The sequence below is a fragment of the Camelus dromedarius genome, chromosome 19, assembly GCF_036321535.1.
Source record: "Camelus dromedarius isolate mCamDro1 chromosome 19, mCamDro1.pat, whole genome shotgun sequence".
Taxonomy (NCBI): Eukaryota; Metazoa; Chordata; class Mammalia; order Artiodactyla; family Camelidae; genus Camelus; species Camelus dromedarius.
In genome coordinates, this window is record NC_087454.1 from 4,732,475 (window position 1) to 4,757,257 (window position 24,783).

The 24,783-nt window shown below is 54.0% G+C and overlaps 1 protein-coding gene across 2 annotated transcripts; it reads right to left on the minus strand.

Moving 5' to 3' along the window:
* Nucleotides 1–1,009: 1,009 nt before the first annotated feature.
* TXNDC5 (thioredoxin domain containing 5) lies at nucleotides 1,010–23,482 on the minus strand. Of its 2 annotated transcripts, XM_031435224.2 has the most exons (10): nucleotides 23,184–23,477; nucleotides 19,467–19,616; nucleotides 15,211–15,316; nucleotides 11,355–11,463; nucleotides 8,866–8,981; nucleotides 7,332–7,418; nucleotides 6,574–6,717; nucleotides 4,157–4,239; nucleotides 2,580–2,709; nucleotides 1,010–1,424 (listed from the first exon to the last, which is right to left on the minus strand). In XM_031435224.2, the coding sequence occupies exons 1-10, from the start codon at nucleotides 23,441–23,443 to the stop codon at nucleotides 1,302–1,304; spliced, it is 1,308 nt and encodes a 435-aa protein (XP_031291084.2). In that variant the 5' UTR covers nucleotides 23,444–23,477; the 3' UTR covers nucleotides 1,010–1,301. The 2 variants fall into 2 exon arrangements, with proteins under 2 accessions (XP_031291084.2, XP_064332245.1); XM_064476175.1 differs by lacking the exons at nucleotides 1,010–1,424; nucleotides 2,580–2,709 and adding an exon at nucleotides 2,716–3,283 and having other exon boundaries at nucleotides 23,184–23,482.
* Between the last annotated feature and the right edge of the window lie 1,301 nt (nucleotides 23,483–24,783).

A 24,783-nucleotide genomic window follows, 5' to 3' on the forward strand; every position in this document is an offset into this window, starting at 1 on the left:
CAGCAGACATGGTCTGTCTCCTAAGGGTCGCACCACCAGTTATTTTGTGCTGGTGACCACATCCCCTGAGCACGGCCGCTGGGCATGGTGGGGTGTTACGAGAAGTAACTTGATGGCAAAGGACGGACAGGTACAGACCTTAAGGGAGCCTAGTTCTGTAGCTGCGGACTTCCAAGGGTGATGATAAAAATGCTTCCTAACCAGGGTAGCGTGAACCACTGGGACGCTAGCATCAGTGGTGATGTGGCCTGCTTCACCCTGACATGGCCTTCCCTCCGTTTGTCTTTGGTCCTGGGGTCAAGTTAATCCCACTCTTCATACGGCAGGAGGCTGACCTCGAAGGCAGAGTACAGGCCACTGCCTCTAAAGGGACCACTGAGGGCCGAACCGGAAACCCCTCCTAGCTAGGGCCAAGGAGCGGGGCTGCGGGCTTTCCTTAGACCCTGACACCCAGGACCTGGGGAAGCTCGTCTGGTCCTCATGCCCCAGGCGGCAAATACAACCAGAATCTTCCCAGGAGCTAACGGGAGAGGCCGTGTGGAAACTTCTAAACTTCCAGGGGAAGACATCAAATCTGAAAGTTCGCATGGACTGGCTTCATGTTAACTAACGAAGCCTTTCACTCCTGAGAGACAGCAGTATCCCTTGAGCAGGAGTGAGTGGTCAAGTATCCACACACGCCTGGGACCGTGGCGTCGGCACGGTCTTACTCGGGCACGTGGCCCGAGGACCACTGCTTTCCCGACGGCGAACCTCTCTCCATAAGAGAGCTTTCCCCGTAAGCGAGCAGCCACAGAAACAAAGCCCAGGCGGGGCTGCGAAGGCGGCTCTCCTGGGGGTGGGGCTGGTTTTTCACCTCTGCTCCAAGCTGCGGACCAACCTCGTGACTGACCAGTCGCCTGACCTTCGGATCAGAGCGACATCAGTGCTGCCCCAAGGCCACCTTTCCAGAATTCAAAAACTACGCTCTGGATGATGCTGCCACCAAATCACTCTGGAGCCAAAAACAGTCGATTTTCCTCGACTCTATTTTAGTCTCAAAGGAAACTACTGAGAGTTCACCAAGGGAAGGGTCAAGGGATGACAGGTCACCACTAAAAATATTTAATCTGCGAAGGGATCATGACTTACGTTTACTTAGAGAAACTTAAGAAAGGCCCTGCAGCGTGTGTTGGCTGAAGCACACACGCACGCAGGGAGGAGCTCTGAGTCACTGCCGCTTGAACGTGGGCAGGTCTGCGAGGCTGGGCTCCCGCACGCCGGGGCCCGGGGCCGGGCGGGGAGGCGGCTTCCAGCCGGGCTCACAGTTCGTCCTTCGCTTGGCGCAGAACAAAATGGTGCAAGGATTCCAGGTCTCTGCCCCCACTGTGCTCGCTGACTTTTTTCCCTCCGCGGAAAAGCAACAGTGTGGGATAGCCTCGTACCTTTAAAAAAAAAAAAAAAAAAGTTTGCAAACCAGTGGTCCGAATCACACAGAGTGCTTCTTAAATAAAATCAGAAAAGACCCTAGAGTGGTTGGTGGCCATGAAAGGCTATGGCTAAGATTTTAAAATGTGGAGACCCTCCAGAAAGCACCCGGGAGCTCAGAAGGCGGAGCCCTGGGGCTCTTCTCCACTTCCCAAGCCCAAACTACTTTCGAGATTAGCGTAGAGGGGCGATTTCAGCCCAAAGCGGAGCTTCCCAGCCTTTCATGCACATGCGGTGCTGGGGGAGCGGGGGCAGATGCCGGTGGGGCCTGAGACTCCGCATCTCCGGCCAGCTCCCAGGCGACACCCAGGTGCTCTGCAGAGCGCAGGGAGCAGCCCCGAGATCCCCAAGGATACTCATTTGTCAGCTGTAACTCACCTCTTTCCAAAATATTTTAAAGCACCCCCCTCGTGCCTGGCATCCTCTATAAGTAGATAAGCCTCTGTGCTCGTCTATTCTGATCAACCCCAGCAGCCTCAGAAGTGTTTTAGGAAAACAACACAAAAGGAAAAATATAAACCGCAAATCTCTTAGGCTATCAGACAGCGCGATCAGCTTGGAAAGAAGGCGACGGGTGAGTAACCGACCCAGGCCAGAAGCCCGGCCTGGCCGTAAGGCCCTCTCAGGAAGCGTGTGTCCAAATGCCCTGCACTCAGCACCGTGCTTCAGAAGCCACGCAGGTGCTTACGATGAAGGCGACAAGCCAGCTGGTGGTTTAGCCGGTGAGAATGGCTGCAGAGGGGTGCCGGTTCCCAACCTCCGAGTCCCAGCTCCTACCCAGCCTGATGCCCAGATGGCAAGGACTGACCCCCACCGCACCCGACTCCCAGCTCCTGCCCAGCCTGACACCCGGATGGCAAGGACTGACCCCCACCCCACCCGAGTCGTGCAAACTCACAGAAAACAAAGAAAGGCTTTCCTTTGGGAGAGCAGCTTTTTTGCTTTTCAAAATGTGGTGGACAGGGACCTCAAAAGGACACCAAAAATGCTTTGTCAAGAGGGTACAGGCAATGAGTTATCTGGTTGAGTCCATGACACCAAATCACAATTCCACTTGGGAACTGCCCCCGACTCGCAGCCTCCCCCGAGCGCCTCCGTCCACCTGGACCCACCGAGTACTTGCTGCAGATGCTGCGCTCCGTGGTGCAGTCCACTTTGGCGATCCTGACCTCCGCCAAGCCAGGGAATTCCTTTCTAGAGAGTTCTTCCCAAGTGGGGGCCAGGTTCTTGCAGTGACCACACCTAGGGACAGAAGAGCCACAGCCGTGGTGAGGTCGGGGGCGGGCTCGCTCACCTACACTGCGCTGCCAAGCCTGGTCTCTTCTGTAGGAGGCGGTCAGCAATCAGCACTGCCTAGAAGTTTACAAACCGCCAGGTTCTCCCAGCAGGTGCGCAGTGCTTCCTCCCCGATCCCCAACAGGAAGCTCTAACTCCTTCCAAAGTAGGTTTTCAGATAACCTGATGGAGACAAGCTGTTCTGAAAACAAGTTTAGATTTTGAAAGCATTACCATGATACGGTAAACTGGGCTGACTGGTTTATGGAGGCATCATGGGCAGGAGAGGAACCAGGAGACAAAAGAGACGCCAGTTTAAAAAAAAAAGCCCTCCGATTGCCAACAACATTTTAGATTAGATTTCTTATGGTCTCAAATGTTCAAAACAACTTCAAAGCTCCCCTGAAGCTTCGGTGACTTGTTGTGAGCACTGAGGCCACGGCTTGGTTTTGTCAAACCCTCCTTCGGCCCGTCTCCCGCTCTAGGAACTGCTCGCCTTCAGTGACAGGGGCTCCTCTGTCCTCAGACTCGCTCTACAGAGCTTTAGGTTTAAAAAAAAAAAAAAAACAGAAAATACACAGTAGTGTTAAAGGCATCACTTACTAGTGTTTCTGCTCTAAAAACTGCAACTCACCCAAGTCACATGCTCATTCACTGCTGTTTTTCATGAACACGTGGAGTGAAACAAACAGAAGAGCAAAAATGTTTTTGTTTAGAAACAGGACCTAACACTCTGACACTGTTTTTCCAAATGGGCTGTTTCATTTGTGAACACAAAAGGGTGTTCCCATTTTACAGCTGAGGAAACTGAGTTCAGAGGCTGTGAAGCACCCGGCAGGTGTAGTTGTTCACGGTACCTCTGGGAACCCATCGCCCTCCCGGCACTTCGGGTTGCCCCGCCTCGCGCTCTGTGCAGCCGGTCTCTGCTCCGGTCCCCGCGGGCCGTGGGGCAGGAAGGTCAGGTAGCTGACGTCCTGTGTGGCTCTAACGCAAAGCTCAGCTCTACCAGATTCTTCTCTACCATCCAGAGAGACTGGGGGCAAAGCTGCATCGTGATGTTCATGGTGCACGTAACCAAAAAAGCAATCTATTTAGAAAAGTACCCAGATACCACAAAACTTAAGTTTTATATGGCCAGGACAACTCTCCTCCATTTTATGTTTTCCCCAGAGCAGGTTGAACCTTAAGTTCACCTCATTCTCCATAACTGTTTATGAAAACCACCAAACTTTAACAGATCCGAACAGAGGAGCATGAGGGTAACATCCTTGTCCCTGTAACACAACCATATGTAAATATTAAGTGCAGATGTAGTACTGGCCCAGCGTTGAGTCTGGAGGGTTGGCTTAAGACCCGAAAAATAGGATGTGACTTAAGTGCCCTAGGACAAAGGAGTTTCTCATTCAGCACTTACCAGGGAGCATAAAACTTGATGAAAGTTATGCCTTCTGCAATGGTGTCATCGAAGTTATTTTCTGTCAGTGCCAACACAGTGCCCTACAAGGGAAGGAAAAGCCACAATTCAAATACACTGTTTAGAGTAGAGCGGGGTCATGCTTTGGGACTGCAGAAATACAAATCTGTCATCTTCTAAAATGCTGTTACGCATGCCCCAAGGCCACGCAAACATACCCACAGAGCTTGCTTTTCTCAAAAGCTCCACAAAAGGGCCAGGCAGCAACTCCTCACAGGTCCCATGGTCCTGAGCCCAGGAGATGCTGCGAGGAGCTGGCGGGGCACAGCCAGTGTCCCACCACCGGCCAGCCCAGGTGGGTTCAGGTGCGGCTTCTGTCCCCAGGGCACCTCTGGGTGGGCTGGGCCCCAGGCTGCATGCATGCCCTGGGCTGGGAGCCTCGAACTGACCGGAGTCCAGACACCCACTGACTGGCCTCCCTCAAGTCTGCACAGATACCACTGCTCACCGCCCTTGCCACTCGCACAGCGTGGAGCCATAAAAATGATCTTCTCTGAGTAACAGAAGGCCCTGAGTTACAAGAGCACAGGCAGTGGCATGTGCTTTACACGTAACACGCTTCTTTCCATTTTTAAATTCAAAGTCAAGGTGAAAACTGCTCTTTTAAACTAGTTGGAAAATTTAGGGGAAAGATGCCACAGGGCAGTCCGCTCTTATGCGATTCTATCCTGATGGTTCACTGCAGAATTACGTCCCTGTGTTTCTCCAAAAATGGCCCTGTGATCCTCTCATGAGAGGAAAAGCACGGATGATTTACCACGTGGCTCATGCCCCACTCGAGTCCAGCCTCAAGTAACATGTGTCAGTGACTGGGAGGCAAATCGGGTGAATCGGGCCAAGGGGCCGTCAGAGACCACCACCATCCTTCTTTATGACCAGAAACATGGTGCCACACTCACCGAAAAACCCGCTTCCCGGTGGAAAAAGTTATTATAAACAGAAACCATTCTGTGGTTGATGGAAACATCCCCAGTATATGATGATACTCATCTGGGGTGACCTTTACGACCACCGTGACACACACTCCCCCGACACATGTAGTCATGACAACTACAAAACCATTTGTTTATTTCTTAAACCGAAACTTCGACTAACACGCAGGCAGCCTTCGACCTACGCGGGTCCCACTGAGGGCTGGGGGGTCAGGGGGAGGCTGTGGGTTTTTACAATTCAAAACAGCTAGGCCTCAGAGCCTCATGGCTCCAGTGAGTCACGATCTCTCACGGAGATGCTGAGGGCCGGAGAGTGACCGGGGAGGCCGCCTCCCTCGGAACCAGAGACCGGGGGAGAACCTGACTCTGGAGTGCAACCATGTGAACTGAGGCAGCAACGGGAGGATTTTGCTTTGGGAAGAAACTGACACAGAGGCCTCTGGCTCATGGCTGGGAAACCCGAGCATCGGTTTCCTGGGAAAACACTATTTGACTCCCCCCGAATCACCTCATTTTCACCCCTGGCTTCGGCATCAGCTTGTACCTAAAGCTGCGGACACGTGACCCCATCCACCTAGCGTGGACAGCCTGCCTTAGCTCCAGACTCATACACTTAACTCTTGCCAACTGCATGCCCCCCAGAGCCTCACCAAAATTGGCTTGAAAACAGGGCTCATCCCCTTCCTTACACTCTACCCCGAGTCTCGTGCTTGGTGCCCGGCCTGCGGATGTGCCGGAACTCCATCCCTCCCCGCCAGGCTCTCCAGCACACACGTCATCCTTCAGCCGTGCGGTGACACTTCTCGCCTCTCGCCCCTCACTTGTGTTCCAGCCCCTGCAACACCTGCACGTGTGTGTTCTCGTCTGCGTCCCCCTCCGGACCCACCCCTCTTCACAAACTGCTCCGGGTTTTGCTTCCCGGTGGCCTAGGACTGCTGGAAACACCAAGGCTTGATACATGCCGAACAAATGAATGGAAAACCTGACCATCTGCAAAGATGCCAGGGGTGGCCTGAACAAATTAAACACCCCTTTGAAATTCCGAGGCATACATCCTTCCTGCTGGAGGTCTTTCCGGGCCCCTACCACCTTGACTGCGGCCAGTCATGGAAATGAACAAAGCGGACCCAAGAGGCAGCAGCCAAGCTCTCACAGCGAATGCCTTCACGTCTAGTGATGACAGCCAGGGGGAGGAACCTTCCAGAAGTGCTGCCACCTAATACTTCCAGGGCCCTGTCTCCCATCTACTCCGGTTTCTCAGAGGGAAGCTGTTTACATGTGCCCCTAGGAGCATATGTACAAGGAGCTGAGGAAGATGTTTTGTGTTGGGAAGTCCACCGCCGCCAACCGCCCGAATTCCACGCACCGTCCCCACGCCGCCCTCCATGGCCCGCTCTGGCCTCGCTGACCGAGGCCAGCACCCACCTTGTCCGCCGCGGGCTCGGCCGCCAGCACGGGGGCCTCTGAGGGCCGGGTGGTCTCCGGGGCGCCCTCCTCAGTGCCCTGCAGCTGCGAGTCCACGTACTCCCTCAGCGACTCCAAATCCCGCTTGCCCTTGTACTGATCGATCTGTGGGAGACACAGGCAGGCCGCTGGGCCAGCACTCCTCAGGGCTGGGTCACCTTGCCCGCCGCCACCCACACAAGACCCCCCCCCCCCACCAGAGATGTCCTCACAGGGCGCGCCAGCTCTGCAGGGGCTGCTGCTCAAATGTCGATGCAAAGTATAGACGAGCAGCCAAGTTTTGGTTCTGGTGAGAGAACTGTATACTGCCTGCCTTCGGTGCAGCCAAGGCTCACAGGAGTCTGGGTGTCCTGAGAAACTGACCATCGGCTGGGGAGGAGTCAGGGAGTGAGTCTCAACAAAAGCGAGTGTTAATCCCTCTCCAAGGTCATGATCAGAGCAGTTCCCCTAGGACCGTCGATTCGGGTTATTCTAGAGAAGTTTCAGAGGAGTTCCGAAATGCTTCAGGAGAGTGTAACAGGTTTTTGGGTTTTTCTCAACTATCTGAATCTTACCAATTAAGGGAAAGACATTCTTGTTCCAGGGTGTGTGTTCCTTTAAACCAGCGCCCAGACAGCACATACTGGGAATGCGCCACCCCTGTTAAGTCACTTGACCGCTCAGCCCACCGTGGCGAAGACAGACTTCTTCTGTATCAACACGGAGCCCTGCAGACGTACCTTTTTGCCGTCGCGGAACCAGAGGAGAGTAGGGTAACCTCGGACCTGGTGTCCGGAGCAGAGCTCATGGTGCTGCGTGCAGTCAACCTGAAGGCAAAGACCGCGTGCCCAGTCAGTGTCTCGCGCGCCTGCCTGACGAATGGACCGTGGCGCACTCGGTGATCTGCTACGGGAATAGGATTTCTAACAGTCCGCGTCGGCAGCATCTCCAACAGCAAGCTGCGGCTTTTGGAGAGCACATCCTAAAAGCTGCCCCCTAGCACACCCGAGCTGTGGTGCAGGGCGACGGTGTGCGCTCCAGGGTACACTCTGCTCACATGAAAACACCAATGTTCAGGGAGCAGTATTTTACCCTGCGCGGGTGAGGAACTGGACATCTGGTGAGGGGGACGCCTGGCCATCTGGGACGGAGAGCCACACCAGTCACAAAGCCAGCTGAGAAATGTGTTCTCAGGTTCAAACTTACAGAGTTTTAAAACCATAGAGGAGCAAAGAGTCAATTTTAAAGAGGAGAGTGTGTGTGTGTGTGTATGCGCGCGCGTGTGTGTGCGTGCGCGCGCACACACATACATATTTGGTACACACGTAATAGAGATAAAACTGAAAAGATTGTGAAGTTAAGCATTTAACAAGCAACAGTGGGAACTGCTTTGACGACGATTACAGCCCACCAGGCACCTGCTCCTCGCCAGGCACTGCGCCCAGCATTTCACTTCCGTCCCCGCCAGCCCCCCTCACGCCGTTAGATCTCCTTGCGGTTTTGCCGTGGGGGAGACCGAGGTGGGGAGAGCTGCTCAAAGGGGGCCAGCCAGGCCTGCCCAAGTCCCAGGTGTCTGCTCTGGACCCTCTCACTGTGCTGGGTGGGCCATCTTATTAATAACTACAGTTCCTGGATATATAGCATCATTTCTCTACTGAAATCAGTCCCCCGGCAAAGCAGAAAATGAGATTTTTATGAAAGGAATCCAGGCAGGGGTGTCCAGTGGGTGCCAGAGGGTGGATGAGATTCCAAGCACTCGAAGGCCCAGAGCTGCGCGGGGTGTTACCAGGATATCCGCTGTGAGGCCTCACTCCGGCCGCCCGAGGTAAAGCAGGAAGCACGGGAAGGCATTCCAGGCAGCTGGGCAAGCCGGGCCACCCGCGAGGGTCTCCCGCACACCTGTGTGAGCACGGAGCCCAGGGTCCTTGAGGAAAGAGCTCTTGGGTGCAGTCCAATGTGGATGGTCTCCAAGTACGCCCAGGGAACGCTCTCCAAGGCTTGGCCCCAAATCTTTGCAGAAAGGGCTCTGGGGCTGCCAGCTCAGGACTGGCCACAGCTTCCTAACCCACAAAGGAGCCAAAGCCGTAATTTCTCTCTAGGCCATGGAAGAGCCAGGCCACCATCTGGGAAGGTGACATGAATTATCAGGTGGCACACTAGATGGAATTAATAAATCAGGTTTGCGACTCCGCGCACAGAATGAATAATGGGCCACTCTGCTAATTCATCCAGCCAAAGGTGGCCTGTTTCCAGTTTAATAAGGGCTTTCCTTACCTTGCCAATCTTGACAGTTTCGGAATGTTCGAGGCCCAGAGCCAGCTGCTCCCAGGTCGGAGCCAGAGCTTTGCAGTGACCACACCACGGGGCGAAGAACTTGATGAAGTGGTCTCCTTCAGTGGTGAGAGAGGTGGGGTGAGAGGGGAGAGGAGTGTGATTTCCACCCACCAGCTAGAGGTCGGCGGGAAGCACCTCATCTTTGTCCTCCTGCAAAGCTCAGTTCAGGGGGAGCCCTTACACTGGGAAAAAGTGACTCCCCACCAACTATCACAAGGACCCTTAGAACAAAAACTTACTTGCCGTCTTTGAAGAACAATAGGGGGCCAACTCATTATTTGGGAAAATGGCAAAAAAGGGAAAGAACCAGGCACCTGGCCTGTCTTTCCTGTGTGAACTGCACCCCCAGATAACCCAGTGGTAAATGAGTGCAGGTGTCTCTTGCTAAAAAGATGACACAGAGGGGCTAGAATTACAACAGCAGCATTTGGCGTCCCCAGTGAATGAGTGACGTGGCTGCTGACATCACAGAGAGACTTTCCAGCCAGGAAGTACCTCCCACAGACATCAAACAAAGTGATAATGTTGCCAGACCCACCAACTCACAGGGAGCAGAGACATCAGGGAGCCATGGGCAGGGACACTGTACGCCACCCCGTGGGAATACAGTCGGCCAGGTCCCCGCTGTGGGGAACTGTCCAGGTCGGACAGTCTATGTGCTCAGCGAACAGAGGGCAAGGAAGAAAAGGACTCTGGGAGGACACGTGGGTTAAGAGAGACTTAAAAGAGATACATTAAAAAAATAAAAGACCAAACTAAACTACTGTACTGAAAAACACACCTGGGTGAGGAAACCATAAAGGAAGGCCAGGGGTGGTTTCCCTAAAGTCAGGGCAGCCCCCCGGGGGGCCGTGGGGGCAGGGCTGGGCCTGGGCTGGGCCTGGGATGGGCACGGGGAGCTGGCAGTTTAATTTCTTGGGCTGGACAGTGGTTACAGGGTGAGCGCTTCATAACAACGCACTACCCCCTACGTTTGTTTTCTGTATCTGTGTTTTATTTCACAATAAAACAGAAGGTTTCAAAACCTGAGTGTCACTCCCTTGGCTAGGAAGAACCCACACCTCATGACACGGTGATTTAGACGCTGGAGACTTGTCTAGGCTGTTCCACCTGGACCAGCCTGGGGCCAAAGAGGTGTCAGGCTGAGATCAGACCGCAGGCAGGCTGTGGCCGGGGAGAGGACTAACCCACGGATGTTGACTCGGGACTCAGGCTCAGAGTCAGACTTGGCCGTGGCAGCGCTCACGGCGGCATCCTGTCACCGTGGCAATGGCACATTTGAGAAAAATGGTGAAAAATTCGCTTCGAAATATTAGCAGCTGATTGGCAAGGCTGAAAGGATCTCTCCAGACAGGTATGTCGCTACTGTGTGCTGTGAGCTGGAGACGGGAGGTCCAGGCCTCCGGGAGTCCCGAGGGGGAGCCGTGGGGCAGGGGAGAGACCCTGCTGCATCAGGCCCCTCTGGTGACTTGCTTAGGGAGGGACTGGGCGGGGCTTCCAGGAAACGGTCTACAATGGGTGGTTCTGGCAGTGCATCCTGCAGGGAGCCCAGGCCCGTCTCAGGTTAAAGTGGATCCCTGTTGGGTAGAAACCCTGCAGGTTCACTGCCAGCACATCGGTACCAATTAAATAACAGCCTTTAATTAAAAACAGAAAACAGTTGAAGGCGTCACATCAAATGATTTCAGACCTTGAGTGGGGTGGGTTTCAGCTCCCAGCAGGCATGAAGTTACAAGGCCAGATACCATTTTAAGCCTTTTTAATCGCATTTCCGACTCCGTCTTAGGGGAGGATTTCTCTCCATGGCAGCATTTGAGAATGGAGGTCAGCAAGGAAGCTGAGTTCACATTCACTGCTGAGTCAACGCTTCTCAACGTGTGCGGAAAGGACTTATATATTATTAACATTAGAAATTGTACACAGATCATTTTGATATTGAGAAGACTATTTCCAAATAACGAGACGCAGTATCAAGAAATATTTTATGTGTAAGGAACACCTACTCTGATGCACGGGCTATCAGGGTCCCACTAAATTCTGGGTGAAATGGGTAAGAGAGACCTCCGTTTCTGCCTCAGGTCAGTGAGCACGTGGTTAACACTGACATGAATAAACACTTTCTTACCCAAGGATGCGCTGGCCAGCCAGGGTACAAGTTACGTGTACCACTCATGCTGGGGGAGTCGTCCACTCCCAAGGCCTTCACTTAGGGTTAAAGCTGGCGTTTCCATCAGGACTGAGGCCAAAGGAGAGAGGATTTCCCAGAGGACGAGCATCACGCTCTGATGTGACCGGGGCTTCGCGACTTAACCCTTGACAAGCGGCACCTCAGGAGGCGAGAAGGGGCTCCCAGCCGACCCAGGAGAAGGAAAGGACGGCGGTGCCGAGACGCGGCCCCGCCCTGCACGCCCCCGAGACGCGCCACCTACCTTGCGCCACGTGCTGCGCGAAGCTGCCGGCCGAGAGCTCGTACAGGCCCTGCTTGGGCTCGGGGACCACGGGCGGTGCCACCTCCGGCTCGGCCTCCCGCTCCGGCGTCTGGTGAGGAGGAACCGAACAAGGGTCGCTGAGTCCAGCCGTGAAGACCCGGGGGAGCCCATCAGGGCTGCTGTCTGCCCCCGTCTGCGGCTCTCCTCCCTCACCTGGCCACCTGCAGCCGCTGTGGGGCGCTGCTGGGCGGAGGGGGGCTCCGGGCAGGAGGCAACTTTGTCAGGGGGGCTGGGGGGAGGCAGCCCCTCGCCGGCCTCACCCTCGGTAGATGCTTTCAGACCAACACTCCGGGGCAGCTGGGCGATGGCTGTCCCTGCGCCAGCCTGTCCTTTGCTGCCCCCAAACCCAACCAAACAGAGCAGACACCCTGGGGGATGCCCACCCCCAAGGCTGTTCCTTGGAACGTGACCTGAGACCTCACATCAGATACAGAAGGAAGGAGCAGCAAAAGACACGGGGGGTGGGGGTGGGGGGAAGTGGGCAAAACAGACAACGGGAACAGCAGAGAGCAGGAGGCCTGGCCACCCCTGTCGCTGAGTCTGGGACAGGCACATGCAGTGAAGGGACAGGAACTGGGTTTTTAAAAGGCACGCCTGCCAGAGCAGACACCAGGTGGTAACTAGTCACCACACCACACCAATCAAAGTGTCTCACTTTTTAAGGCCAACACGGCTGCGGCCTCCAACCAGAGCAAGCAGAGGTGAAGAAAAGATCGCTGAACCTACGGCTCGCGGCTGTACGTGGCTGGGTTTTTATCGAGCAGTTCACGCTCCTACGAAAGAGGACGTCCTGGCTAAGTCATTAAAAGCGCTCAGGGCTGACCACTCAGAGTTATAATCCTGAGGCACCAGGAGCTTTTCCTTCCTGCTGCTGGCCTGACAAAGCCTTCCAAGTGCTAAGGCCCCGCACAAAACAATGCCCGAGTGAGTGAGGGCTGGGTGAGCAGTCGGTGAGTCCCAGCAAAGTGAGACCCCACACTGCGTGTAAAGCCCACACCGCGTGCAAAGCCCACACTGCGTGCCACTCCAGGAGATGGTCAAAGGGCCGGCGGTCTTAAAAGGTACCTGGGGAGCCAATGCCCGTGCCCTGTGACAGGGACAGGCGGCCAGATTATCACAGAATGGGGACCCTCTCGCCCTGCTGGTGACCATGTGAGCGACAGAGGCTTAAGAAAGCAATCTGGAATACTCACCACCATCCATAAAAATGGTCTTGCTTTTTGTTTGTTTGCTTTGCAATTTTATGTTTGGGAATACAGTCTAAAAACACCACTCAGAAGTAGAAAAACTCTCCTTCGCAAAGCTAAAAATGTTCCTGAGAGCATTTCCGATGACAGAAAAGTCACAAATACCCTAAATACCCACGGACAGAGAAGAGGTCGGTCATGGCAGGTCCACGGGATAAAGCATCAGCATGGAAGCAACACAGCTGTATAGAAAGGCCGTTAAGGAAACGGACCCCGTTTGTACGACTGTAACTCCTCAAGAAAAAAATGCAGAAGGAAACACGGAAATAAAAATTGGAGTAGAACGTAAGAGACGGCAGGTATTCTCTTCCTGGACTTTATACCACTGCCATGACGCTGGGAGGGGGAAATCTAAACTCACCCTATTTACATACGCAAATGTGTACGTTAAGTCACTTAGGTACAAATACAGAGGAAGTTTTTAGAACGCTTTCGCTTACGATATAAAAAGCAAAGTTCAGAGGTTTGCAGGATGAAGTCTGAGTATCTGAATTTTTCTGTAATAAGGCACACTGTCACTGTTTCTGGCAATCATGGGAGATCCCTGCTGCTCTGAGACCTGGGGACATGGCGGGTGGGCCGCTGTGGTCCTAGGCTGGCGATGGGGAGGTTCCAAGTGGCCATGCCCTCCCCGGAGCCTCAGCCTGGCCTCACCGTCCCCAGCCTGTACTTCCAGCTGCCACTCCCCAGAGGGCTGTCTGGCTCCTGAGATGAAGTCTCACTGACGTCCTGACACTGGTTGATGGTTCCCTGGGTAAAGCCACCATGGAAGACTGGCTTTTTTTGATGAAAAGTTTACTTTCAATGTCTTTTTGGAGACTATTAACTACCCTTTAAAACTGGCTTCCTCCCCTCAGAGAACATCTTCACAAAGGAAACAACCTGAAGTTTACATGAAAGTTACACCTGCTTCTCCAGCCTTCTTGCTGTGACAAAGATGCAAATGTACCCTCTGCGAGGTTTGTGGTTTCCCCTGTGACCCAAAATTAGGTAAGTCTCTGGTCAACACATTCAGTTCCGCTCACCAACATTCTTCACTGAGCGGTTCCAGATTTTTAAAAGCGTGAGGCAGAGCAGCACCACGGCAGCAGCCGGGCTTCCGATTAGCTGGGCCCTCGGCACAGAACCCAGGGGAGAGGTGAGGGCCAGGCAGACACCCTGGGAAATGACGCCAAGCAGCAGCAGAGCCCCAGAAAGGGCCCTGGAACTGCCCACGAGCAGACAACCGTCAAGCCACCGAACGCCTGCCTGCTACAACACGGCAGCCTTAGTCAAGTGATGACACTGAAATCACAGTGAAAGACTTCAGACGCTCTTAGGGTTTCACTGGGAACGCACAGCACGAAACACTGGGCATCTTCCCAGCTAAGCTCAGCTCAGCCTCCGCGGGCCTGAGCTCAGCACGAATCCGCACGCACCAAGCATGACGGGCCCACGATCATGGTGATTTCTAACAAAGTCAAGGCTCCCGGCGTCCCCTGGGGAAGGGGACGGTTATCAACTTTCCTTAGTAACACTCTACACATAGCCACGTCTTTAAAAAGTACTTTCTGTATCATCCTTAGAGAAGGGAGGGACACCCAGAGTATCAAGGGCACTGAATGACACCATCAGCAAAGCCAGCCTGGGCCGCGGGCACTGAGGGAGGAGAAGAAAAGCAAAGGTCTGCACTAGGGGCGCAGCTGGCGGGAGCGAGGATGAGCGGCAGGTGGAGGCTGAGGTCCTCGGGGAGGGAGGGCCGCGCCGGCCTGGCCTGGATGCTCGGGGAGGCCTGGCCCTGACCCCAGGTGGCCACGTGTCCGTCCCTGGTGCTGAGGAGTTCGTGTGAATTGTATTACACGTGAGGAGGCTTAGAGGTTATGTTAAAAAGTAGTAAGTGCTTATCAGTGAGATGCATTCTGAAATATTTACAAAGGACACTCCCTGGGGATGGACTCCGCCGCCAAACAAGGGGGAGGCACGGAAGACAAAATGAGAAAACACCTCGGACGTCTCTGCTGAAGCTGAGGGACAGGCACCGGGCACCACCTTCCCTGGACCCCACCACTCACCACTCATCAGACCCTCCTCTCTGCCTCTGGGCATGTTTGAACATTTCCATAATAAAAAAGGTTGTAAAAGTTAATCTTTTGTCACTTACATAAAGTACTTAGAGTGTCAAATACATAGAGACAGAAAATCAAGCGGGGGTGGCCAGGGGCTGGGGACGGGGCTGGGGTGTTTGGGTTTAATGGGGACACGGTTTTGGTTTGGGAAGGAAGAAAACTTCTATGGCTGGATGGTGGGGATGGTCGCACAACATTATGAATGTATGTAATACCACTGAATTGTACACTTAAAAATATGAGGGTAAATTTTACAGTGTGTGTTTTTTAACCACAATTTAAACTGAGAAGAAAGAAAAGTGAATCTCTGCTTATGCTATCCGAATTCTAAAAGAGAAAAAAAGTGGCTTTAAGACAGAAGTCTTCCTTTCTCACCTGAAGGGGCCTCTGCTCTTACCCCAAACACATGGGCAGGAAGAGAGGAGGGGGCTTCTGTGTACTCACGGGGGGCTCCTCGTTCAGAGTCTGCAGCATCCAGTTTTCCAGTGTCTGGAAGTCCCGGGGACCCTGGTACTTCACAGCTTCTTGGCCAGGCTTGAAAAACTTCAAGCTGAAGAGGAACAAAGGATTAGACAGAGCGGATTTTAAAGCACTTCAGACCAGAGGCAAAGGTTGACAGAAACAAAGATAAAAACGAGATGTCGGGTGGGCGGCAGCCAGCACGTCCCTGCCACTCTCTGATAAAACCTTGAAAAGAAAGGAAAGTAATGTTCTAGGAGATAACACGTTCACTTAATCCCAAACTTTTAAGTTTCTTATGTTATTCAAGAGAAACAGACGTCCGGCCCTAAGGCTGTGAGTTTACGCCCAGGCTACGAGCATTGAGGTGCAGGCTTCCCCGGTTTCTCCGGGCCCGGGTCTGCTACCCTCCCCCGGCTTCAGTAGTTTTTAGGCTCTGCATTAAAAAAACAAACAAACAAAAAAAAACTGTAACTGCAGTAAATGTATCTCCAGGCTACCTTATCGGCCATTCAACTCTTACAAAGCACAAATATCCATGTGTTGTCAGAGTTCAAGTTTCCAACTATCATAAGAACAACCTTGACACTGGCTACTATGCTCCATTCACTTTTTCCTTTTGTTTTTCCTACGCACATTCGCCTCTGAAGGTGTCTGCAATAGAGCACGGAGCACTGCCTTCTGAGGGGAGCGGGAGACATCACCAGAGGCCGAAATGAACACTTCGGACCCTGTGTGAGTCATTCCACAGGTGATGGGAAAACCTGCCCTTGATAAAACTTAATAGAAGGTGTCAAGGATGGAGGGGGAAGTATGGCTGCCGACAAAACAAAGAAACCCAGCCTCGCATCTGGGGCAGGCGTGCTCATCTGAAACACTCCCTGCTCCCACCGCCCCGCTCCTCAGCACACAGGTGGATTCTGTTCGGAGATGCCCAAGGTGCAGCATCACCCTGGGAAGTCGAGATCCATGGAAATCAGAACCATGGGTTTGAACAGCTAACCCCACAAAGGTCTTAAGATGAAGTTTCACATGAGACAAGGAAACCAGCACGTGGGCTGTAGGAGGCGCTGGGATGAAAACGGGCTTACGGGCCTGACCCAGAAGCCAAGTCCTTGGATGGGCGAGGTGCCGCCCCGACGTGCTTCCTGTGAGGAGTCCACGGCCACCTCCGTGGCAGCTTATACACTTGTCACCGTGACAGAAAGCCACAGTCCAACTCGATTCGGCCAGTGTGCCTGTTCTTTCACGGTGTCACGTTTTAAGCCACTCCCAAGCATGCACGCACAACTGTGAACCCACACCCACCACCCTGACAGCTCTGGAAGCGTGTGCTGTGCCCACGTCTGAGATTCCTGCTCAGTTCCCAGAGCCCAGGGCGAGAACAGGCGCCCTCACAGGAGCCTTCGTGTGCCTGGGGCCTCGGACGTCAGCGCTCACTGGAGACAGACGAAGGGGGCCGTGGAGAGTCGGCCTCGGAGTTCCAGCCCCGAGTACAGCCCCAAGCCACCACGTGGGCACTTGCTTTCCTGGCGGTCTGTTTCTCTTTTAGGGAGACCGCAGGGCAGAAAATCCCCACTGATGGAAAACAGTGTGCTAAAAAAGTTCCACCACTAGAGATGAGAGGGTGTTATGGGTTGAATGGTGTCCCCTAAAAAGATCTGCAGAAGTCCTAACTCACACTACCACGGAATGTGACTAACCTTGGTTAGAAACAGGATTTTTATAGAAGCAACCAAGTTAAAATAAGGTCCTTAGAATGGGTCCTAATCCAACATGACTGGTGTCTGTACAAAAGGGGGAAATTCAGACAGAGACACACACAGAGGAGAAGGCCTTGCTAAGGAGCGGGACTGGGCCGATGCACCTGCGAGGCAAGGAACACCAAAGGCAGACCGCAGACCCCCAGGATCCAGGAAGAGGCAAGGAAGGCCGTCCCAACAGGCTGCAGAGGGAGCCTGGCCCTGCTGACGCCTTGATTTGGGGCTTTTGGTCTCCAGAACTGTGAGAGGGTGACTTTCTGCGCTTTTCAGTGGCAGTCACAGCCCTGGGAGCATCCTTCAGCCATGCCCCTACCAGCATCTTCCCAGATGATAAGGATTCTTTACTGGCTCAACAGCAAGACCTCAAGACATCTTCCTGAGTACAGGCGGACTTCCCTAAGGGCCTGGGAACCCAAACTCCCTCCCTCTCCAAACCTTTACTCCAGTTCAAGGTGCCAGGGGAGGGGTGACATACAGGATAATGTGCTGACACCCACAACCCACCCCCTCCATGCTCAGCATTCACGTCATCATTGGATTTGGGCCTCAAAACATCTCCGTGAGATGGATACTGTTTCACAGGAAGTAAAAGCTCACACAGGGTAAATCTGTGAACACCCTAAGGCCACTACACTTTTTGCAGTGCCCTGCCTCCCGCATTCTGCGAAAAAAATCTCTCTTATTGGACCGTGATGGTCACGGAAGTGCCTTCCCAAATCACGTTCGGTGAAGGAAGCTCACTTTAGTTCTTTTTAACAACACAAAACCAGTGCATGGTTTTCTTGGGGAGATCATAGCTCCTAAATAATAATCAGGACACCTGCTCCAACATGGAGTTTTTAGAGCTTTGTAAATAGCACCTGTGCTGTGACTGATGCAGCCGGAGCTGCAGGACCAGGTCCGGGGAGCCCTTGACTCCCTCTCCGACACCCCCTAGCACGTGCCTTCTCAGCCCTGTTACTGGTCCCGCTTCACCCTCCCTGTGGCGTGGTCTGAGGGCCACACGCAGCCAGCTGATTAGCAGTGAACACCACGGCCAACCATCTCTGTTGTTCCTGCACTTTGAAAGTAACAGGCTCTCAACGGTAACATCTGTCCCCTCACTGGTCCCGCTGCTCACTGACTGCTTCTTTGGGATGCTCTTCATCCAAGCAGAGCTCACTGTAAAAGCAGTGCAGTCAAGCACAGGCCAGTGATGCCGCCAGGCAGGTACACACAGCAGGAAATTTTATCTCTACGGATGTGGTTTGATGTAGACTCGAATTCCACACTCAGGTTAGCAAGCAGCCACCAAAGGCCAAGAGTTCCAGAGCCCTTTATGGCAACGTCAAATTTCCAAATGTTAGGGGAAACCTTAACGTTTCCTGGCTTTGCACACCCGATATTTCATACGACGGTGTTACTGGGGAGGCGAGGGGGGTGGGTATCAGCATCCTACTTCAGACTGAGGTTATGAAACACGGCCAGAGCTGCATGGTAAGTAAACGGTGGAGCTGGGATCCAAACCGCGGTGTCTAGGTTCCAGCCCAGACTGCCCCCAGCTTTGCCATACAGCACTTTTCCATGCCGCCTCTCAGATCTGAAGATAAGCCCTGGCTTTATATAGAACTGACTTCATTCATCAATTTGAACAAGTATTTTGGGACCTGCAGAGCCCAATCCCTCCCACATCCTTCTGGAAAAGCATCTTCCCTTTTCTGGAGACACGCTCTTCACTCCAACACTTGCCACATGGTCTGAATGGGCTGCCATCTTCCCACGAGATCCCGCCTCTCTGGCCACAGGACTCTTCCTGGAATGAGCACTCTACGCAGGCTGGGCCCATCAGCGGTGGGCCCGACGCCACCAAGGCAACAGAGATGCAGGGATGGGAAGTTAAGTCACCTTAAGGAGGAACACACACAAAAAGGCCTCCCCACCCTGAGAGCTGAGTCTCAGAGTTTCCCCCACCACCTTCAAAGTAACCCCCTTTTCTTTATTAAGCCAGTTTCAATTTCTGGTCTTAAAACCAAAAACCTATTTTAACTGTCAGGGAAGTAGGTAGTGTCGCTGGTCAGACTGCGGTTCTTTCTTTCCAACAGAAATAGCCCTTGTGCTAGTCATGTGGGGAATTACTCTAGAAAGGAGGCTTAAGAAGCAGAGTGACCAAAAATTCCGACCAAAATTCAGGACAAACTCTGTGCTCATAGTGTAAATGTACTTGTGAACATTGGATGTGACCGGATCTCACGGAGAATGCCATTTTTGTCTCGCAGACACACTCTTTTATAAACAGGAAAACCCAACTGATTAATTAAAGGCTTTTCTGAAAGAATACAAAGGCATCTAACACAGACATGGTATTCAACGTGACCTTTCTCCCAGCCAGAAATCAGCATCTCCTTGCTCCTCAGAACTACAAGGGAATTGCCAGAAGTGTAAGTTGGGCTTTCTCTGGCCAGTGCGGCTGGCAAGAAGCCGAGGAAGATGAGGACTCACGTGGGGTACCCGCGCACGCCCTGGGCGGAGCACACGTCCGAGTTGGCCGTGCAGTCGACCTTGGCCACGTAGACCTTGGCATCCTCCATGCTGTTGTACTTGTCACCCAGGTCATTCCAGGTCGGCTGCAGCCGTTGGCAGTGTCCACACCTGTAACACAGTGACAGTAACAAGCCTGCTGAGGACCAGGTGGAGGATGCCCGACCCACCTCCTCGGCCATCTCCCTAGGGCAGCGGGGATCTCTGATCCGACCCCTTCTTTACAGGACAGCAGAGGCGGACAGCTCACAGCCACTGCAGAACCTTGCTGCCCAGCTTAAACCCTCCGGAGAATCCCTGCATTGTTCTCAGCATGAAATCACAACTCGGCAAGGGGCTGTGCTGGATCCCCCTCGATCTGGCCCCTGCTGAGCTCCCATCTGACCTCTATTCCTGGCTGCCCTCCTTCCCTTATGGTCACCGCTGGGCCACACTGCAGCGTTTCCAGGTGCCCGAAAGGGCCACGGCATGGTGGGGCCCATGAATCAGCATTCCTCTCCTGACACATCCTCTCTAAACCCAGCTGGCTGATTCCTATCTGCCCTGCAGGTTCAGTTTGGGTGTCGCTTCCTCCAAGAAGTCCGCCCTGACTCCCAGGTTGTTTAATGTCCACCCTCTCCTCCTCTTCTGGAAAGTTCCCTCGCTCCCCCCAGGGATGGAACCAGCTCAGCATTTCCCGCTGCCATCAGCCCTTTGTAGTCAGGTCTCCTGTCACAGAACTGAGACCCTCCAAATGCGAGGCAATCTCGAAAGGAAATCAGTTGTGTTCTCTCCAGGGAGAAGCTTGAAAAAAAAAGCTTGCAGCCACCCAAAACTTCTACATTAGATTTGCTCAAACGTATACTTATAATAGTCATTGTATGAATTTAACTGCACACCAGTATCTTAAAGTCACCAGCATTTAAAGTGAAAAGTTAACTTAGAATTGTTGCCTCTGCTCTTCACACTGCTTGACAGCACCATCCTCTTTCCCGTCGCTAAGCCTACTTTTTCAGTCGTATAGCTGGTCACCTTCAGTAACTGTCAGCTGCCCGCGGTGCCATCGCAACACTGCAGACTTTCTCTCACGCCTCGAGGGCAGTCACACGGCATCACCGCCCATGGCTTTGTTTCCTTCTTCCAGTCACCTCGTAAGCGTGCACTTGTGATGCTCACGATGTGATGACTTATTTGCTGTACTGCTTTTTAAGGTGTTGTAAACAACACCCCACACTTACAACTGAGTTCGTCCTTAAAGTAATTTCTCAATAAAACCAGCGTGGAATCTCGCCTCACCGGGAAGCATGTAAAGGCGGCACGGGGAAAGCTGGCTTCAAGCTGACCTGTCTTCCCTAAGCAGCACTTAATCGAGCAGCGAAGGGAACCCTGCTTTCTCAGAGACTCAAATAAGGTATGATTCCCTCCTTCCTGGAAGGTAACTGTGAGGGGAGACCTGCGTCCTGTGTACGTATTTATGGTACAAGTGCCAAGAAGACGAGCTCTGTCCTTTCCACGACTCCGTCCCCATGTCTGGCACGTGGGTGGCATGCACCATCCGCCTGGCCATGTCTCAGTGGTGAATCCACAGGCACCATGCAGTCGGCACTTCTGGTTTGGGGCCCTTGGAGCCACAGCACAAACCCCTGAGACCGCCACTGCATTCAGAGGCTCTTCGTGGCCACATAACAGAGCAAAGCCACCTGGTCCTTTCAAGAAGGCGGCCCCAACCTTGACCTCACTGTCACCAAATTCAATGTCCGAAAACTGACCAGAGAGAAGCTGTGACCTGATGTTGGCACAAAATCTACAGCAGTAGGACAACCCTGCATCTGCCAAGTTCAGAGCAAAAGTACACAGACCAGTGTTTTCATGACTTGGAGCTCCTGTCCCCCAAAATCACGTGTGGGCTCCCAACATTTCCCAGAGACTGAAATGGAAAGAGATGAGGGGTGGCCCGTGGCGTGTTCTACCAGAGCTCCACTCTGCTCTTAAAGTCTAACTTTTAAATGTCATCATTGAACCTCTCACACCTCTATTTCATAGTAGACTATTAAGAAGCAAGCAAAAAAAGAAGCAAACAAATAAAAACTTTAAAAGTTACTTTTTCTGGGAGCATCTGCCTAAAAGTCTATAAGCCGCTTACAATGAAACAGGAATGTACCAAGTCCCAAGTGCCCAGTCTTCTCCCCGACTCAGTCCAGGACTAGCTGGTGAGAATCAGAGAGACTCCAAAATTAAACTCCACTGGCACTGCATGGCCTTACTATGTCTACATGTCAGCTACTCTTTAAAAAATAAAGAAAAAAAAATCCCTGGACAGATTTATTCCACTGAAATTGGCTCCAATTAACTAGTGTATTTAACTGGAAGAGCTGTTCTGAGAATACTCCTTCACAAAGGAACTGTCCATATCAGTTATTTTGTGCCACAAAAGATCTTCTTCACCACCAGCAGGTCTAAAACTTCAAGTCGGTTGGTTCTTGCAAACTTGAAACACAACATATCCCTTAGATACATCATTAATAAATGACAGCTGTGGCCCAGACCAAAAAGTGTTGGTTTAACTCCAAATGAACTGAAATACAGTAATAACTGGAATATGGGGAGAAAGAGGAAAAGTTTCCTCCGACTTCCACCAGCACATGTTCTGAACAGGCCGCTTTTCTTGGGCACCTTCTCTCCATTCCTTCCTGCATCCCTTCCACACATCTCAAGGGGCCTCCTCCCGCTCTGGGAAAAGCTGCCAAATTCTGCATAAGCATGCAAACAGCCTTGGGCCCTAAGACTGGCTGTCTGCTTGGCCCACAAGGACCCTCCTTCAGCTCGGGCATCTAGGCCCTGAGAGTGTGAATGACAGGAAGTCCTTCTGCTGGACAATTCCCAGGACAGGGTCTCTGGGGTTGGCACCCAGCACACACTAAAGCCCCCACCTAAGAACCACGCTATGAGGGGCCGTCTTCTCGAGGTGGTGGCCTTTCCCATCTCACACTTTGTAGATGACGAGGCCACAAGAGAGCAGAGGGGAGCAGGTGCCAGAGGACAGCCTTGGGTCCAGGGCCAGTGGTTCCTGTTACCAAGAGCACAGCTCCCCTCCTACCCGGAGCTGTGCAGGAGCCCCCAGGACTCGGGGAAACGCAGGCACCCTCTTCCCACCTCAGGAACGCACAGAGTGGAATCACGCCTCCGCGAGTTCCTAGTTTGCAGTTAAACCCTCAGGCTAGGGATCTGCCCGGCTGCGAGCTAACAGGATCGAAAGTCCAGGTGTCCAGGCTGAACCCCAGGCTGCACGTGGCCCCCGGGTCCCGGCCGCACCGCAGGCCACTGCCTCCGGCAGGCGCCAAAGTTTGAGGCTGGGGCACGGGGGACAGGTGGGCTCTGGGCTCCTGGCTACCGCGAGAGGCGACGACCCCCTCCCCATATCTCGGTGCGGGTATCCGGGGGAAAAGTGGGGGGATCAGGAGCCGGAGGGACGGCCTTTTCCGGTTCGGCCCTCGGGGACCGCCCCCTCCCGCTCCGCCCCGGCCGCCTTGCGCCACGTCAACCGTGAGCGCCCGGCCCGCTCCCCTCCGACCCCGTGCCTCCACGCGCCCCGCTCCCGGCGCCCGCAGGCCGCGGCCCTGCGCCCCCCGCGTGCGCAGCGCGGGGCCCCGGCCCGACCCGCGCCCGTTGGAGCCCCAGGCGGGCGGCGCGGCCAGTTACCAGGGCGCGAAGAACATGACGAAGTGCGCGGCGCTCTGGATGCCGTGCGTGAACATGTCGGCCGTGTACAGGTGCTTGGCGTGCGGGTCCTGCCCGTCCCCGCCGTCGGCGGCGGGGGGCCCGTCGGCCGCTGCCCCCGGCTCCTGTGCCCGGGCGCCCCGGCGCCCGCCGCCGCTCAGCAGCAGCAGTAGTAGCAGCGGGGCGGCCGGGGCCAGGGCCCGGGGCCGTGGCGAGAGGAGGCGTCCGAGGCACGCGGGCATCACGGCGGGCTGGGCGCGCACTCGCCGCGGCGGCAGGTCCCCTCCGCGCTGCCCGCCGCCGCCGCCGCCGCCGCCCGCCCCGCACCCCGCGCCCCGCCTCCGAGAGGCCCCGCCCCCGAGAGGCCCCGCCCCGCCCCGCCCCGCCCGGTCCGCGCGCCGGGAGCGCCAGGCTGGGAACCCGAGGAAAGAATGGGTCCAGGCCCGGGAGAGCCTTCTGTGCGGGGCCTCCAGCACTTCCCAAGACGGCGCGGGTGAATCCCGCAGGGCCCCTGCGCCTCCTCATACCCAGGCAGTGCCCTCTCTGCCCGGAGCAGCGCTGAGTTTCGGAGGATCGGAGAGGCCGGGCCCAGAGGCCGCAGAGAGGGACGTCAGCCTCAGTTAATCTCAATTTACACAAAGACCCCGGGATTCCAGGCAAAAGGAAGAAAACAGCTGCTGTCAGAATTCAGGAAATTGAGCAAAAGCGGGAGGGGCTACCACCTGAATGAGTCAAATTCTTGGCCAGACCTCAACTGTAATTCTGGGCCAGAACTCAGAGGTGTGATGAAACCCGCTTTCCAAGCGAAACCCTTGCTAGTTATCCCTGCCCCGCCTCACCCTGGGGGTGAGGAGAGGAGGTCAAAGCACCCTCTTAGACACAAATCCTGCAGGCTTCCTCCTTCAATAAACGACTGGCTGCCGTCCTACAGCGCCCTAATTCCTCCCCTTCCCGCCGCACATCAGGGTTATAAAGACACCTCTACGCTGCCCAGGTGGAAGGGCTGAGAGGTATCCCTAGGTGTAAATTGGGTGACTCACCATTCACACCTGCACACACACCTTATTACCTGTAGTAATGGAAGGTTAGGCCCTGCCCTGGGGATCTGAAGCTAAATCAGGGACTCACTGGGTTGCTTCAAGGGCTCCTGCTTGTCCTTGATTATCCCCAATCTGGGAACCCCACCCCACCCCACCCCCACCCCGGGCAGTTACTCCTGGCCGCAGCAAGGAATGAGCCCAGTGATTCACCTGTCATTACACCGCTCCAGCCTTTGCTTTGGTCACTACTCAGCCTTTAGCTGTGGTTTGCCAAATACCAAACCATCAATCTCCTCTCCAAACCTATCCTCCCAGCCACACTCGAAACAGGGGAATCACCTGCCACTCACACCCTCCTTTCCCTTATCTCCTGTAATTCAGATGAACCAAGTTTCTTGCCAACTACCTCTTCTTCCCACCATTCTCAGTATTCATACCCTGATTAGACCTTAACCCTGGCCCGTGCAGTAGTGTTCTAAGGGCCTCTTCCATACGCAAGCCTGGAAAGTTAACTTTCCCAAAGCCTGCCTTTCACCATGATG